The sequence below is a fragment of the Stigmatopora nigra genome, chromosome 11, assembly GCF_051989575.1.
Source record: "Stigmatopora nigra isolate UIUO_SnigA chromosome 11, RoL_Snig_1.1, whole genome shotgun sequence".
In the NCBI taxonomy this organism is placed as follows: domain Eukaryota; kingdom Metazoa; phylum Chordata; class Actinopteri; order Syngnathiformes; family Syngnathidae; genus Stigmatopora; species Stigmatopora nigra.
Window position 1 is genome coordinate 9,190,098 of NC_135518.1, and position 16,072 is coordinate 9,206,169.

The window sequence follows — 16,072 nt, forward strand, 5'->3', positions numbered from 1 at the left end:
TTAAAAGGACTGCAGCCTACGAATGAGTACAAGGGTGAAACGCTTAAAAGACATTAAAAATACACTTGCACAGTTCATTTACGTATGCATTTAAGACAGTTCGGGAACACTTAAATCTGTGTGTTTGTATTGTAGCTCCAAGGCAACAGATGCCTCATTTCGGTCCTTAATGTAGTATTGTAAAACAGAACAAATAGGAGGAGGTACAGAATAATGGAAAATAAGGGCATCATAAGTCCCAAATAAAGTCTTCATCCCCAAAATAGTCAGGTGATTTAGTTTAAACCCCGCTTCAAATATTTCAAATGAGAAATCTGAGCGTTTAAAGCAGTGCATTTGGGGAATGTTATGCTTATTACATCATGTTTTAACTTGTGTTTGAATATTATTTATTTTGTCCAAAATCGGAATTATCACGTGTGCCAGTTCCATGACAATATTTTGGTAACACACTTATACGGAAGTCGGTTTCAAATAAACCAAATACACGTTAGAGGGTAGATGTGAATTGTCACAAAGGCGGTGTCTGTAACTAAGGGGCATCTTGTGTCGGTCTCTACTGCAGTGGAGTATAAACTGAGACTTTTAGACACCAAAATACACTTCAAATGCAGCTAAGCTGATTAAAAATCAGTCCAAAATTGAGCGATCTCTCGTAAAAACAAAGCTTACATGTTAAATTGAACAGCTCAGTTATTGTAAGGCACCGATGTAAAATGCCTGACCAGTGACACGCCCACCCATGTTGGCTTACAGAGCGCATCGTGCACCTAGCCTAATGTATGTGGTATCTATGTCGTTTGCACTAAAATTTAACTGGGACTATTAACTTGCCATGCTTTCTATGTAAAAATTGTGGTTTAACACTTGACAGGAATGAAACTTAAAGAATTGGAAAGTTGTCTACAAGAGGTAGATACTTTTGAAGAGCCTAAAATCCTTTTGGAGCAGTATCCAACTAGTGCACATATTGCAGGTAAGGAGAGAACGTGCGTGTGTTTTGTTTTTAATTTTACCTACAAGGAATCTGAATTTTATTTCCACAGCATGTATGCTTTACACAATACACAACACCTTCGATGACATCGAGGGCAAACTGGTGGCAGATCTGGGATGTGGCTGTGGAGTTCTCAGCATCGGTGCTGCGATGCTTGAAGCAGGGTGATCTACTAAATCTTGTCATATTCATCACAACATCAACATATTACACTGTTATCATGTCAAAGTGTCACTGATTTGTCTTCTCTAGGCTATGTGTCGGCTTTGACATTGACGATGACGCACTTCACATTTTCAGAAGAAATGTGGATGAGTTTGAGCTTTCTAACATAGATCTAGTCCAGTCTGATTTATGTTCACTGATGGCAGGAGACTACGGGAACAGCTTTGACACTGTCATCATGAATCCACCTTTTGGAACAAAACACAACCAGGGTAAGATTATGACTTGTCCAATGGATGGGCTGGTGTGATCAGTTTTGTGCCTTATGCTTCTACAAGGTATGGACATGAAGTTTTTACGGGCTGCCATAACAATGGCAAAGACGGCTGTGTATTCACTTCATAAAACATCAACCCGTGAGGTGATTTGACTTCAAACTATACTAATTTTCCAGTCAATAAATTAAAACGTGTGTTTCTTAACTTGATTTAATGTTATCCCATTCTAGCACATACAAAAGAAGGCGAATGATTGGGGGGTGAAGATGGAAGTCATTGCAGGTAATACAAAAACATAAGATGGAATTGATAATGTTGACTTCATGTGTATATATTTTTTTGTCAACAGAACTGAGATACGATTTGCCAGCATCTTACAAGTTTCACAAAAAGAAATCGGTGGGTGTCGAGACTTTTCACACACTTTTCCAATCCGGACAGCTGCTTAAGGGGAGCATTGAAATTATTGACTTGTTTAAGCATAGCACATTTGCATTTTAGAGTGAAATGGTCAAAATAAGAAAGCTTTATATACTATGTAAAAAATCTCAAAGGGAAACTAAAAGTGGCAGATTCTTGTCATAACCATCTCCACATGTTGTCAGAGACATTATACAAACAAAATTGTCTTAAGACAAACATAAGTGTCAAAGTATTTAAAATAATCAGAAAACTGACACCAAGCTTTTCCAAATTGTTCTCTAGGTTGACATTCAGGTGGACTTCCTACGGTTCTCCAAAACCTGAACCTTTTGATTGGAATGGACTCATTTCCCTCTGGATAGGATAAAAGTTTTGTCCACAAGAATTCCTTGGAGAGTGGCCTGACTAGGATCCATTATCAGTTTTGATCACCTTTGCGGGAGGTGCTGGAAGAGAAGCAGAAGAACTTCACATTGTTACAAAGTCCCACTATGGACAAATAAAACCAAAAACTTGAAAAGATCTATTTACCTTCTTCATCGTCACTATCAAATTTCTTCTTCTTGCCCTGGTATTCAGTTTTGCCCTGATCTCTCCCCCCTTTTCCTCTGCGACCACCTCGTCCACCTCTGCCGCCGAATTTTCCTCTGCCTCCTTCAAGAAAAACACGTAATTAATTCAGGTGCAGCCCGAGATTCGATTGAAAGTTTTGACTCAAATCATTGACCTCTTCCTTTGCGCTGACTGAGCGACTCTTGTTGTGCTGCAATGATTTTCTTTAGGGCGTCTTTTTCCTCTTCTCCTTCCAGAAACTTCCACGTGACAACATTATTTTTGACTTTGAGCTCCCCGTCGTTTGCCTTTTTGGCTTTCTCAAATGCTTCCTTGGCATTTCCGCTAAAGAGAAGGGTGCCCTTGTTGGAAGTGCAAACATGTCAGTTTAATATGGTATTTTTCAAAGCTTAACATAAAAAATAAAAATAAAATCTGTGTCAGAGAACAGACTCTTCTTACCTCTTTTGCCCCTCTTGTAAAATCAACCCATTTGATTTTTTCATGTCCTGAAAAGACTTCATGGAAGTCCTCTCTGGAAACATTTTCCAGCTCTCCAGAGAACATTAACAAGGCACCCGCATGTTCTTCCATGAGCTGATCCTACACAAAAGCAAGGAGTTATTAGCACATATCCAAACGAGCAGATCTTTTTAGATGATTGAGGGATCATACCATATCCTTCTTTTCCGCATGTTTCTCTTGCTGTTCTTTATCCCTGATTTGTCAACAAAGCTCATTTGTTTAAAACATTTTGTATTGTATTTAAACTGTCTTGTACTTACTGTTTTACTTTTGCTTTTGTCTCTGCCTTGTGTTGTTTTCTCTCTTCTGCTTTCTTTGTGTGGTAGGCTTCCCTGGAAGAACACATTTTATAAAAATTTAAAATAACAATTTCATCGTTTCTCTGCATCTATACTAGGGCTCATAATCCAGTGCACCTTTATGTATGAAATTGAGCTTAATTTTAGAATGCTTCAGTAAAGTAATGTATACCTGGATAACACAATCATCTCATTCTCTTTGAATGTTTTGATGTCTGAACGTTCAAGGAACTCCTTGGATGATTCTTGCGTGTCAAAACAGACAAACACCGATCCCTGCCAACAAACAAACATTTCAGATCTAATCCAACAATAAACTGTAAATTTTCTTATTACCTTGAACTGCTTCTCCATGTTTCTTCTCATTTGAATGTGTTCTACATTGCCTTTCGCATTGAACCACTCCTGGATCTCGTCAAGGGTGGTTGTCAATGGGAAACCTTTCTGGAAGAAAAAAAAAAACATGAATGAAGAATAATTGTGACAATACATTTGCAATCTTACCATGTACACAGATTTGTGCTTGACGGCGTCTTTGTATTCATCGTTGATTTCGGGTAAAGGTTTTTCGGGAGACCTCCTGATTTTAGTCTTGTCCTCATTGATTTCCAAAAGACCACTGTTTGATTTCTGGAGAGCGGACACGATGATGCTGGCATCAGAGGTAAGAGATTTCAGTCTGCAGGGAGAAAGTTAAATGTTCAACATCACTGACTGAAAGGTGTCCAACTTAACCAGAAATTAAGATACCTGTTAAATTTGAGCATCGTTTCCAATGGGATCCAGCCATCGTCAAGCTGAAGTTGTTCTTTGAGAAACCTGTCTCTTGGAAGATTGTGATCCCCAAAGTAGTACTGGAATCAAGAACAAAGTAAATTGTTATCTTCAATAAAAAAAATATGGTGTAATACCTGAGGAATTAATGTATATATAAAATTACCTCGACTTGTCGAACCACTTTTAGTTCAATTGGAGACATTTCTTCAGACATAACTATTCTGTGGAAAAAAACAAGTAAAATTATAGTACACCCGCTTTTGAAAGGTTATGGAGGAAAAAAAGCATGTTTCTTGGAACCAAATTAAGATCTTCTGAACGAAATTTGTACCCTACAGTTTACCCCATAATGATTAAACACGGAATAAAATGCATGACATTTTAGCATTCCTAATGCATAACGATAACCTGCATACCTTAGTGTTCTTTTGCTATATTTTTTTAGAAAATGCACAAATCAGTCAATCGGGGTGGTGTTGCGTATTGGTTGCGCTTTTACTGGAACGCAGCTGCTGCTAACGAGCTAGCAAACTAGCATGTCGCAGTTGCATACCTAGCAAAAAAACGTGCTTCCACACACACAGAAAATGCTTCCACTTGGGGGAAAAAAATTCAATTCCCACGGATATCGTGGCAGGAATTTGTGAAAACAATCCTCCAGCCTTAAATCAAACACAATTTGAAGCACTATAATAGTGTCTTCATTCAATGGAAAAGCATGCTCCTCACACTGACTGAACGCGGACTCGTGTTTAAGATGACATGAAAAAGTTTAACTGTAGGACATTAAAATTGATTCATAATTCCTTTTACGTTTGGACAGTTGTAATGTACTTACGATACACGCCGTGTGTTAAGTCGATCGACCCAGAGTACTTCACTTTGGCACTACTTTGCACATGTGGTACTGCGTGCTACGGGAACTGCGAAGGACCAACACGCGCAGAACGTATAAAGGCACCAGAATAGCATCAATACCACAAATTATCGTTAGATGTCGCTGCTCACATCATTATCGTTTTGGCCGTACACTGACAGCAAACAGATACTATAGTACAGTACTACTAATTGTTCCTTGTGGAAAAACCCTGGATGTGATAGGCTTATAACGACCATTCACCATCAGTTTTCCCAGTTAGGAATGTTGGACGTCTATAGCCGTCAATGCCTTTGATTTTACACTAATTTATCATTGATTAGTTGTTGCACCACATAAAAAAAGATGAACCATTTGGACAGACTGCAATCAATATAGAGACATTAGAATACAGTGGTGGAATGATTAAATTGCTCACCTTTCAGCTAGTGGAAAAAAACAAGAATGGTTTTGTGTGAACAAATGTGCTGCTAATTGAAATATCAATAGTCCACATTAAAGGCTCATTACTGACAGCATCAAAAAAGCATTCATTACATCTATTTAATGTGACAATCTGAAAATCAAATACAGTGTTGAATGCTTATCCCTTATACATAAAACATCATCTTCAATGATAATATAAATAAATAGAAATTGGTAACTGAAAATGTCACCAATGAACTTCATTAAATAATACTTATTAATACCTGCAAATTTTCCAAAGAGAACATCAGTTCAATCAATATATTTGGCACAAAAAAACAACATGATGTATCTTGACATTAAACAGTGTGGACAGAAATGCATCCATGTGATCTGGACGGACTGGGAAGCATCCCTACAATCTCCCAAGTATCCAGTTGCGGGTCGTACTTCTCAATGCTTTGCAAATACGCCCCCTTAGAGTACGAGTAGCCCCCTGTCACATAGATAAAACCATTTATGACGGCAGCGCTGCACTCCATCCTCCTCTCCTTCATCACGGATATCGAGCTCCATTCCCCTCTGTGGGTGTCAAAGCAGTCTGCGATTGTGGTTTGACCACCTACCAAATAAAGTTTGTTCTCAAGAGATACAGAACAAAGGCCATACTCTAGTGCGGGAAAAGATTGCAAATTAGAAAGCACACTGTAAAATATCTCAATGTTTTCTCTCATTTCCTTTAGTTTTACTCATACCTGGATGAGGGCTCACTGTAAAGATGCTCCACTGGCTAATTTTTGGGGTGTAAACTTGAATTTTTTCATAGGTGCAACTCCCCCTGAACCCATAGTGGCCTCCTGTTACGTAGATTTGATCTCCCATCACGCTGGCAGTGGCATTTCCTACACCTTAAAATAAAAACATAAGCAGTCAAGTTTCACATGCATGAATCCATCAACCAAAGACATTTTCAAATGAAAATGACTATCAAATTAATGGACATTGATGCACACCTTGTATCATTCTTTCCCCAGCGAACCATTTGTTCTTCAGTGGATCATAAAATTCCGTCTCCTCCTCTGGTGCTCCTCCTCTGTAGCCCCCAATGGCATAAATACAGCCATGCAAAGCCACCGAACAATGGTAGTACCTGGCCGTGATCATGGGGCGACCCTCGGTCCATTCGTCGTCATCGCAGTTATAAACAAACATGGTATCGAGGGCTTCAACCGTGTTGGTTCTGTACCCTCCAGTGACATAGACATTAGCCCCCTGCGAAGCCACACTGTAGCTCTCCCTGGCGTAGTCCGGCATATCTTTCCCTCTTGACCATTTGTCGCTTGTGGGCTCCCATATGTGTACCTCACAAAGAGGGTGCCAGTAGTATCCTCCAATAATATAAATGTTTGTTCTCCCACTAGCGGTTATAGCCTTGCTTTTGGCTTTCAAACCCTGCTTGATCATTGCCTTGAATCTCTCCACGCCCCCCTGCAAGCATTTCCTGGGCATCTCCAAGGTAGTCTTGAAGTCACTCTCATCTAGGTCAAGATGGACACTCCTTAGCAGGTCCAAAATGTGATGAATACGTTTTCCTAAATCATGGAGCGCCCATTTGGCCACCGCGTCGATCAGCACTTCATCCTTTGGGACAGCGACAGTCTGAGCCATCAGAAGCGTCCGGATCCTTCGGGAATCTAGCTCCAAAAACTCCTCCTGTTGGATCAGTTCTGTAAACCTGCCCTGGATGACTCTGCTGGCTTCGCGTTCCAATCGAGGACAGGAGTGGAGTTGCGCAAAGGCGTGCATACCCAGGCAGTTGTCCACATCCAGGAGACGAATGAGGAAGTCTTGGCATGCCTGCTTAACCGAGACGAACTGCAGCAGATCTGCGGCCTCCAGCAGACTTTGTACATTCTCCTCTGTGATGCTCACTCGAGCCGTGTAAACGTAGTCGATGAGAATGGCCAGAACTTCGCAATCCACCCCAGCCAGCTTTATGAGGCTTTTGGATCTCTCCTTCATATCGGCAGTGAACATGATGTGGAAATAGGAGCTCTTGGCCGCTAATAAGGCCTTGTGGCAGTGGAACATCTGACCCGAGTCATCTGCACATTTTAGGGTGACGTCTGTGAAGAGTCTATTGAGGTAGAAATCCCTGAGAGCATCCAGGAGCTCAGACGGGTGGCCCGTGTCACAGAACTCATAGGTGTAGATCTCAATCTGCTGATTTGACATTCTATCTGCAGCAACAACATAAACCAAACCGGGCCAAATGAAAATCAATCACAGTATTGACAAGAGAATCACACACTCACCTTTCTGGTGTCCATGAATGCTCCTCAACAACTGTGGTTTGTGGTTGCTCCTCTCCATAAACACAAAAAACAGAGACAGATCAATGCAGAGCATGGAGAGACCTCATAGCTGGCCACTTCTGTTCGTTCTCTGTCCTATTTTGGTGATTGTGTGGAATGGAACAGCGGCCAACCCCCCACGACCCACCTCTCTACTCCTCCTCTTCGAGCACCAACACGCGCACACCCTTGAGAAAAGACAGTGAGGGGAATCACACGGCTATGCGCTTTCGCTCTTACCTTCTAAATATAACCGCTGAGGTCCCGTGACCATGTTGACCGTGACATGAAATCCCACTCTGTTTTGGAATAGAAATCAAAGACATTCACATGAGTCCCACCCCCGCAAAAATAAGTGTTAGTTCACATTTATTTTGCTCTTTTGAAACGTTGCTATGGTGTTTTCAGACTAATTCCACTGTGACCAAGGTTTGACCTAATCCCATGGGATTATTTTGCCTTGTACATGTTCTGTCTTCTAATGGTGGTTTAAAACTAAATTATACAGTATGTTAGGCAACACTCAATTAGATGAAGTGTTTGTCTAACTTTCTTTTTTTTAAATGAATATTTAAAACTATGTACATATTAATAGAAAGTTTAAGTAGACTTTTAGGTCCAAATACAGTATATATATTTTCACCTACATAGATAACTTTTTTACTTGCATTTTTATAAATCTAGTTTGTATGGATTGAAATAATTCTATTTAAAACAAATTAAACAAAAAGTAATGTTTCTTCAGTGTCAGAAATGTCACAATCTAGAATAATGCTGATAGACACTTGGATAGATGTATGTTCACTTTTCAGTCAACTAAACAGAATCAAACCTTTTCCATTTAAAATAAACGAGACCAATATAAAAAGACAACAAATCACATTTTTCCATCAGTTTTACTGACAAATCAGTGAAAAGCTTCATAACACTGGAATGAATGAAAGTTGGAAATGAGTCCGAAAATGTTTTGTTGTGAATTCTCAGGCACAGATGGATCAAGAAGAGCCAAATTTTCACTGCGGCCTTCCTTTAAGCACAGATCTGAGCCGCCTCTTGAACCAAGGGCTTCAAGGCACTGAGGTCTCGCAGTAGAGAAGAAACCCCCACGCAGTACCAACAGCTGGCATCTCCGGATTGTTCGGCTGGAGCGCTGAACGACTCAATTTGGACTTTCTCTGCAATAAGCAGGCCTAAAAAATAAATAAAAAATTCAAAAGTGAATGGAGAAGATTGTTATGTAATTAAAATGAGTTAAGAAAAATACTACAATTAAGCCCTTTGACGTAATTGCTTTTTTTGTTGTGAATTGCAAATGACATCCCTCCATTTGATGGTAATTAATTTTGAATTGCAAATAAAAAGCAAACATAAGAACCTTTTAAGAACAAAATATCATTAACAAAAATAATTTACTACCTAAGGGCAATTTAGAGTGTTCAACCAGTCTACCATGCATGTGTGAGCACCCGGAGAAAAGCCATTCAGAACAGGCAAATTCCACACAGAAAGGTTCCTCACCAGCCAATGAGGAAAGAAGCTGAGGACTGGCACAGGCCTTGAAGAAAAGCAAATTCCCAACGAGTGCCACCGGCTGTCGGAACACGCTGCCACTCAGCTCCAGCAGGACTGGACGGCCCCCTTGAACTGTGCCGGTGGCCTTGTAGCTGCACCCGTCCGTCAAGATCTCCACCACGCACGCTTCGGCAGAACCCTCGTCTGACCCACTGTAGCTTTGCTCGACCTGAAAGGGGGGGCGTTACTTGAGATGGTTGCATTTATTCTTTGCCAGGACGTGTTGTACGGGTGCAAAGTCGTACCGTGATTCCAGATTGCTCGGCCAGGCTCAGTACATTGACCAGATTGGGGCAAAGGCCGGATTTACCGTTAAGCAAGCCCACCAGCACGGCGGCTGTCATGTAATTGGCCGAAGACTTCATGCTGTCTCCTGAAAAAGATAACAGTTTCATCATGAGTTTTGACACTTCTGTCACAGTAATGGCTTACAAAAGGACTCAGGGCAGAAAAAGTTGGAAAAAATTGCCTATAAAATCACTATTAAAAATAGAAATACCTAAACATTAATTTAACCCAAAACCAAACTTGTCATTTTTACCTTGTGTAGTGATTTGCACGTGGCTAAGTTGAGTCTTGGACACACTACAAGACTTCAGCACAGCACCGATGACTTCTCCAAGTTTGATCAGCGGAGAAGACTCCGGGGAGAAAGTGCTAGCCAAAACTTGTGCGTTTACCTATGATGAACAATAGCATAGTCAGCAATAGCTTTTTAATAACAAATAAATAAATACATAAACAAACATGTTTTGGAACTCACAGCTCCGACCAGCTTTTTGCCCTTCACCATGTCGACAATCTGCAAGGCGATGTCCTGGCCACATCGAGCCTGTGCCTCTTTGGTGCTGGCACCGAGATGCGGGCAGCTGATCACGTTGGGATGGCTGACCAGTGAGCGTTCTCGCGGTGGCTCCTGTGGCACAAGTGCACATTTTCATATGACTACACAATTTAGTAGAATGCTAACTTTTAAAATGTTTTTTTTACATTGATATCGATGGACAGATATCACATGGATTAGAAGTCTGTCAGTCAATTGCAGGCAGGGAGTAAATTTATATGATCAAAAATAAAATGGGTCTGACACATACAGTGGTGTATTTGCCATTAATGTGTGACTTGAACCAAAATGGGTTGGACCCCACCTGCCCTGGAGTAATTTATGATAAACTTCTAATAGCAGTCTGCTTAGAATCTTGCCTCCACAAAGACATCGAGACCGGCTCCTCCACACTGGCCCGACTCCAAAGCTCGGAGGAGAGCGGCTTCATCGATGATGCCTCCCCGGGCACAGTTCACCACTTTGACTCCTCTCTTGCATTTGGCGAAGGACTCATCATTGAGTAGACCTTCAGAGACAATCAAAAGGTCAGAAATTGCTTTCAAGTGCACTTGTCCGCGCCTCTGTAGATGAACAGCTTTGGCGCCACTGACCCACAGTGGAGGGCATTAACGGAGTGTGCACTGTGATGTAATCGCAGAGAGGCCACAGCTGTTCCAGGGACATCTGCTCCACCCCCCAGCTGGCCGACACCTCCACCGGGGTGATGGGGTCGTAGCCAATAGTCTGGCGGACCAATAAAAAGAGTCATGCATCCAAGCTGAACATGACGGTAGCGAGCCCGGTGCACTCACCTTCATGCCAAAAGACTGCATTCTGTTGGCCACCTCCTTTCCTATTCTCCCAAGTCCAAGTATTCCAAGCACTTTGCCATAGAGCTCGGATCCCATGAACTGCAACATTAGAAAAATGAGACAATGAAGCAGCAGAGTGAATCAAAAGCGCCACCGAATCAAAACGTCGCATTTCATTACCGATGACCGAACGGACAATGGAGCCACCCATGTGAGTGTAATCAACGGACGAGGCTGAAAAGAGTTGGACGTGAAGGTTCACGCTCACCTTTTTCCGATCCCAGTTGCCAGCTCGCATGGACATTGTAGCCTGAGGCACATTTCTGTAAACAAGGGAGGCTTTAAAGCACTTTTTAAATGGGTAGAAACGTTAGAAAGTAAAAAAAAAGCATACTTAATTGTATTCAAATACAAAATAGAATATGTATTTGTACAGTAATATACATATCTGGAATTGCAGAATATGCATATGTACTCACGCAGAGATTGTGAGGCTAACTGTCATTGAATTTTAATTTAATTGTTGCAATATAAAACAATGCATTTATTTCAACTTACAAGTTAGGAGAAAAATATTGAAAAAAAAACAATATAATGCTGTAAAGTTAACTGTTATTTAAGTAGTTAAGTAAATTGAACAACATTTTAAGTAGACTTGATTTCATTATAAGTAAACTTCTGTTAGATAATTTATTATTGCAAGTTCTGTTAAAGTAGAAATTTAATTATGATCCACAACCTGATAACAATACACATACCTGGAGAGGCTCATGATGAGGGCGCAGGTCAGCTCCGCCGCACTGATGGTGTTGCCGCTTGGCGTGCTGCACCACAAATTCGACTGATTAGCTCATGTCATATGACAAAGTGGCAAATTTGGACTATACTAATCTAAGTGTATACCTACTTCATGACGATGATACCCATCTTGGTGGCAGCAACCACGTCCACGTTGTCCACGCCGGTTCCGGCTCTCCCGATGATTTTGAGTTTGCCAGCGCCGTTTAAGATGTCAGCCGTCACCTTGGTAGCGGATCGCACCACTAGGCCATCGTAGTCCTGAGGAGATGAGAGAGCAAACAGTTTTCCAACCAAGCAAACACACTCTGATATACAAACTGGTAGGGATCACTTAAGCGCTACGCTTTTGAGAGCCAAGTGCTTTTATGGCGGCTTGTATTGCCAAGGACGAATCGCCATTTGTTTGACTACTGCTTTTATACTTTGAGAAAGAAAAACATCAAAATCTACAAAAATGATGTTTATATGTGCACACTTTGCTTTTATGGGACTCGGTATATGTATAGATTTTTCAAATCCCCCCCAAAATTGTCCCATAAAAAGTTGGTGAACTTTATAGGGGCAAACTTAGTGTGTTAAAACAACAACAAAAACAGTTTGACAATTAGTGTTAGTAAATGCACCGAAAAAAGGAACTGCAAAAACAAAAGAACATTTCAGTCTAATCATTTAAAAGTTTGTCTCTCGTACTTCCAGACAGAATATGAATCTTTTTACCTAGACGTCCTGTGAAATGACTTTCACTTTAACAAAGCCATAAATCACTTGTACATCTAGATTGCATAAGAGTAGCCATCTCCCGAATATGAAATATTTGCATGGACATGTGAATCACGTGTTCACGTGATGGGCAAGCCTGAGCAACTCGACAAGAAAGTGATGGTCTGAATTGCATCATCTCGTCCGTCCAGGGCGGCGCTTCCATCCACACAACAAAAAAACCAAAATAAAACCAAGTGAACTCCAACTAAAACACATTTGTCGTTGTGGAAACGGCTTTTGGCTGCCAGCTATGTCTCGCATTTGTTTTCAATGCATGCTTTCGAGGGACGGAACAGGGGTGCTGTAGTTACGCAATGCGGGCATCCACGCGACTCGTTTACCTTGAGCTCAGCGATTAATTCATCTTTGCTCATGTTGTGTTTCTCAGTAACTCGGATGCCATTTTCTTCCAGGATGCTCCGGCAGCGAGGATCGACGTTTTCGCTGATTAATACGTTTTTGATGGAGATGGGTGCCATCTTGCTTGGAGGAGGCTCGCTTGTGTTGTTGTGGAGGAAGAAGAAGAAAATAAAAAAAGATCCAGTTAGGCAGACGAATGGGGCAACCGGTGTCGGTAGAAAGAGGGCTGCGTGAGAGAAAGAAAAGATCTTGGGGCCACGGGAAGTGGGTCGGAACGTTTGCTTTTCAATGGCAGCGGCGGCTGGAGTAGACGCCCCCTCGGAGCTTTGAAACACGCCTCCCATAATGTGTTGCGCCCATCTCGAACGTGAGTGGCTGCTTCATTTTGGCATGCAAAGTCAGCAGAAAAACATTTACACACCACTCATTTCATAAATAAAAAAAATTCAATTGCAAGTGTTCGTAGGAGCAGTATGTGGACTATGTTTGGTCTTTTTTTTAGGCCCGATCTGGGTTTCTACTATGGGTGGAAGAGTGGTTAGTGTCTCGGCCTCACGGTCCTGGGGTCGAGGGTCGATCCCAGGTGAGTGCTCACTGATTGGAGTTTGCATGTTATCCCCAGGCTTGCACAGGTTTTCTCTGGGTGCTCCGATTTCATCACACATCATCCCAAAAAACATCCAGGGCCCCTAAGCTATGATTGGTTGTCAGTCTCCTTGTGTCCTACGATTGGCTGGTCATCAATTCGGGGTCTACTACTAAAAATGATGGTGAAAAGAAAAAACCCAAGTGCCCAGTATGCAGACACATCCCACGTTTAGCAACAGTACCCCCTTGAGTCAACAAGCTGCAAGTACTGTGTTGCTCGGATACAAGACAACACAAATGTAGGCTCAACTGTGACGGTGACGAAGTTAGGACATGTTCAATTAAAAAAAACTTGGGAAAAAGGAAAAAAAAACATGTCAACCCTGGGTCAAGATGCACGACGGCGAGGAACCAGTAAAAGTGGTGAGATTTTTTTCCTCTCATTTTCTTAACCACTTTATCCTCATTAGTTGTTTTTGCAATGTGGGAGGAAACCGGAGTACCCAAAGAAAACGATGATGCCTTGGCTTGGCTAATATAATGTTAATTTCCTTCTTTCCAGCTATAACCGACTTCAATCCAATCCAGCCAATAGATCTTCGGCAAGTGACCGTCTTAACTAAGGCGGAGTGGTTGAGAATTCAGGACGAAAGCAAGGGTGTGGACAAAGAGAAGGAGCGGGTGATGGAGGTCACGAGACAAAAGCGGGCCTTGCAAATTAAATCCAAAGAGATGGCCAAACTTTGGCCCGACACACTCGCCGTAAGTACACTGTCTGAACTTTTTCTAGCCTTATAGCAAGACAACTGTCTTTGTTTTTTTCTTCAGCGCCAAAGACAGAAGAAACTGGAGGCCAAGCAAATCCGGGAGCAGATGGAGGAGGAAAAAAGGAAACAGGTGGATTTAGAGGAGGCCCAACATCGGGAAGAAAAGCGGAAAGAGGCCATCGAAAAGGCGAAGACGCAGCTGTATTATGAAAAGGAGCGAGTCAAAGGATTGCACGTTAGTTGAAACTGAAATTCAGTTCCACATGCCATGCCAATTCAGATGTATTTTTTTTACATATTTCTTTTTTAAATAGCGTGCACTCTTGCTGACAGAGGTTTTGAAGGAAAGGGAAGCTCAGAAAGCGCTGAAGCAAAGGAGAAAGAGTGCCTCCAAAGAGCAGGAAAAAGAATATGTGCAGATCGTGAAAGCTCAAGATGATGAGGCTCTTCGCAAAGAGCAGGAGCGAGCTCAACGGAAACGGCAGGAGAGCAAGGCTTTTGCGGATGATCTGCAGAAGCAGTAGGTCAACAAGTTACGTCTAAGAAATGGCTATGGAAACATGCTCAACCCATGTTTTCCAGGATCAAAGAAAACCAGCTGAAGAAAGAACAACGAAAGCTTGAGACGAAGAAAGAAGGCGAGGAAATCCAAGAGTGTCAAAACCTCCTTCAGTGGGAGCAAAAAATGGAAGCGGAGAAGCAATTTCAGCAGAAGAACCGATTCATGCAAGCTCAGCTGGTGGGTAGGCTCTCGATTACGGTTGGCCATCTTTGACACGAGGACCTTTTTGTAGGAGCATCTCACTCACAGAGACAACTCAAAGGCAGCAGATGCACTAAAACAGGAGGCGGAGGAGGTCCAGAGGAAGCTCTTCCTTGCCGCAAAGGAGAAAATGGTGAAGTTAAGAAAAGATAAAGAGGAGGAGCTACTCAGGTAAAAGATTTTTTTTGTTCCCACCAATCCAGGGCAATTTAACCAAATAAACCTTTTGCTATAAAAAAAATAATAATAAAAAAAATGTAGGCCTCTGCTAAAAAATTGTGGTTGATGGTATTTTTCACCAGAGAGGTCCAGAATCGCAGAGATAAGATCAAGGAAAATCTTATAGAGGCTCAGCAAGAGCGGGAGAAGAAACAGCAAAGCATAGAAAATGCTGTCCCTCAGCTGGATGCTCAGAAGATCCAGCAACAATGGGAGGAGGAGCACCAGAAGGCGAACATGATCAAATCCATTGCAGCTCACAGAGAACATGTGGTGGGAGGAAAATAATCATGGTATCTCAAGAAGTGCACATTGTGGAGCTTCAGAATACTTTATCACACATTTTATGTTCTACCAGATCCAAGAAAGAGAGCACGAAAAACTCCTAAGAAAGGAGAAAGAACGAGATGCTCTTCAGGCAAAGAAAGAAGATGAGCAAATATTTTGTGAGGAAGAGCAAAAAAAGACCCAAAGCGTACGACAAGAGCTCCAGAAGTTACAGGACTTCAATGCCAGCCTGATGGTGAGTCACATGACTGACTCCGTGGCCCAAAAATGATGAAAAACTTAGTGTAGTATTTGGCCTTTCTTTTCAATGCAGGTGGCAAAAAAAGTTAAGCAGGATCAAATCAGGCAAGCAGAGAAGGAGTTTCAAGCAAAGAACATGGCACTCCTTGCTGAAGAAGAGCTTGATTTCCGGCAGTATTCAAGAACCGTGGTCCAAGAGGCAGCCCTGGCCGAGCGGAGCGTGATTTCACTCTGCAAGGTGTTGAGAGAGGGTCCCGCGGGGGCACCCAGCTTCACGGGAGCGAACCCTCGCTACCCCATTCAGGACAGCAATGGTGCCCAAATGCCTAAATACAGATCCAAAAGCATGCACAGTCATGAAGTTGTAGATACTGAAAAAGCAAAAAAGAGGCTTGGCTTTATGTGGTCATAGATGAGCTCCA

General features: G+C 42.0%; 5 protein-coding genes across 9 annotated transcripts; 2 read left to right on the top strand and 3 right to left on the bottom strand.

Annotated features, from left to right (window-relative positions):
• The first annotated feature begins 15 nt into the window (after positions 1–15).
• Positions 16–3,581, top strand: mettl5 (methyltransferase 5, N6-adenosine). Of its 4 annotated transcripts, XM_077727846.1 has the most exons (8): positions 16–34; positions 875–976; positions 1,047–1,161; positions 1,250–1,434; positions 1,501–1,583; positions 1,671–1,722; positions 1,790–1,839; positions 2,146–3,581. In XM_077727846.1, exons 2-8 carry the CDS (start codon positions 877–879, stop codon positions 2,185–2,187), a joined length of 627 nt encoding a protein of 208 aa, XP_077583972.1. In that variant the 5' UTR covers positions 16–34; positions 875–876; the 3' UTR covers positions 2,188–3,581. The 4 variants fall into 4 exon arrangements, with proteins under 4 accessions (XP_077583972.1, XP_077583974.1, XP_077583973.1 ...); XM_077727848.1 differs by lacking the exon at positions 16–34 and adding an exon at positions 137–780 and having other exon boundaries at positions 1,790–3,581; XM_077727849.1 differs by lacking the exon at positions 16–34 and having other exon boundaries at positions 872–976.
• Positions 1,635–4,972, bottom strand: ssb (small RNA binding exonuclease protection factor La). The gene is made up of 12 exons (XM_077727844.1): positions 4,855–4,972; positions 4,180–4,237; positions 3,990–4,093; positions 3,744–3,918; positions 3,576–3,683; positions 3,412–3,515; positions 3,201–3,272; positions 3,091–3,133; positions 2,878–3,018; positions 2,591–2,777; positions 2,395–2,517; positions 1,635–2,309 (listed from the first exon to the last, which is right to left on the bottom strand). The coding sequence occupies exons 2-12, from the start codon at positions 4,228–4,230 to the stop codon at positions 2,269–2,271; spliced, it is 1,149 nt and encodes a 382-aa protein (XP_077583970.1). The 5' UTR covers positions 4,231–4,237; positions 4,855–4,972; the 3' UTR covers positions 1,635–2,268.
• A 362-nt stretch (positions 4,973–5,334) lies between these two features.
• Positions 5,335–8,039, bottom strand: klhl23 (kelch-like family member 23). Of its 2 annotated transcripts, none has more exons than XM_077727843.1 (4): positions 7,614–8,039; positions 6,312–7,538; positions 6,054–6,206; positions 5,335–5,920 (listed from the first exon to the last, which is right to left on the bottom strand). In XM_077727843.1, exons 1-4 carry the CDS (start codon positions 7,705–7,707, stop codon positions 5,658–5,660), a joined length of 1,737 nt encoding a protein of 578 aa, XP_077583969.1. In that variant the 5' UTR covers positions 7,708–8,039; the 3' UTR covers positions 5,335–5,657. The 2 variants fall into 2 exon arrangements, with proteins under 2 accessions (XP_077583969.1, XP_077583968.1); XM_077727842.1 differs by having other exon boundaries at positions 5,335–5,968.
• Positions 8,040–8,529: 490 nt separating this feature from the next.
• On the bottom strand, positions 8,530–13,099 carry phgdh (phosphoglycerate dehydrogenase). Its single transcript, XM_077727841.1, has 12 exons — positions 12,767–13,099; positions 11,770–11,921; positions 11,621–11,686; positions 11,131–11,185; positions 10,863–10,961; positions 10,662–10,794; positions 10,428–10,576; positions 9,988–10,140; positions 9,766–9,904; positions 9,470–9,597; positions 9,171–9,393; positions 8,530–8,842 (listed from the first exon to the last, which is right to left on the bottom strand). The coding sequence occupies exons 1-12, from the start codon at positions 12,902–12,904 to the stop codon at positions 8,682–8,684; spliced, it is 1,596 nt and encodes a 531-aa protein (XP_077583967.1). The 5' UTR covers positions 12,905–13,099; the 3' UTR covers positions 8,530–8,681.
• Positions 12,612–16,062, top strand: cfap210 (cilia and flagella associated protein 210). The gene is made up of 9 exons (XM_077728596.1): positions 12,612–13,368; positions 13,936–14,135; positions 14,202–14,375; positions 14,455–14,660; positions 14,723–14,879; positions 14,935–15,074; positions 15,206–15,395; positions 15,481–15,645; positions 15,724–16,062. Exons 1-9 carry the CDS (start codon positions 13,308–13,310, stop codon positions 16,060–16,062), a joined length of 1,632 nt encoding a protein of 543 aa, XP_077584722.1. The 5' UTR covers positions 12,612–13,307.
• Positions 16,063–16,072: the final 10 nt, after the last annotated feature.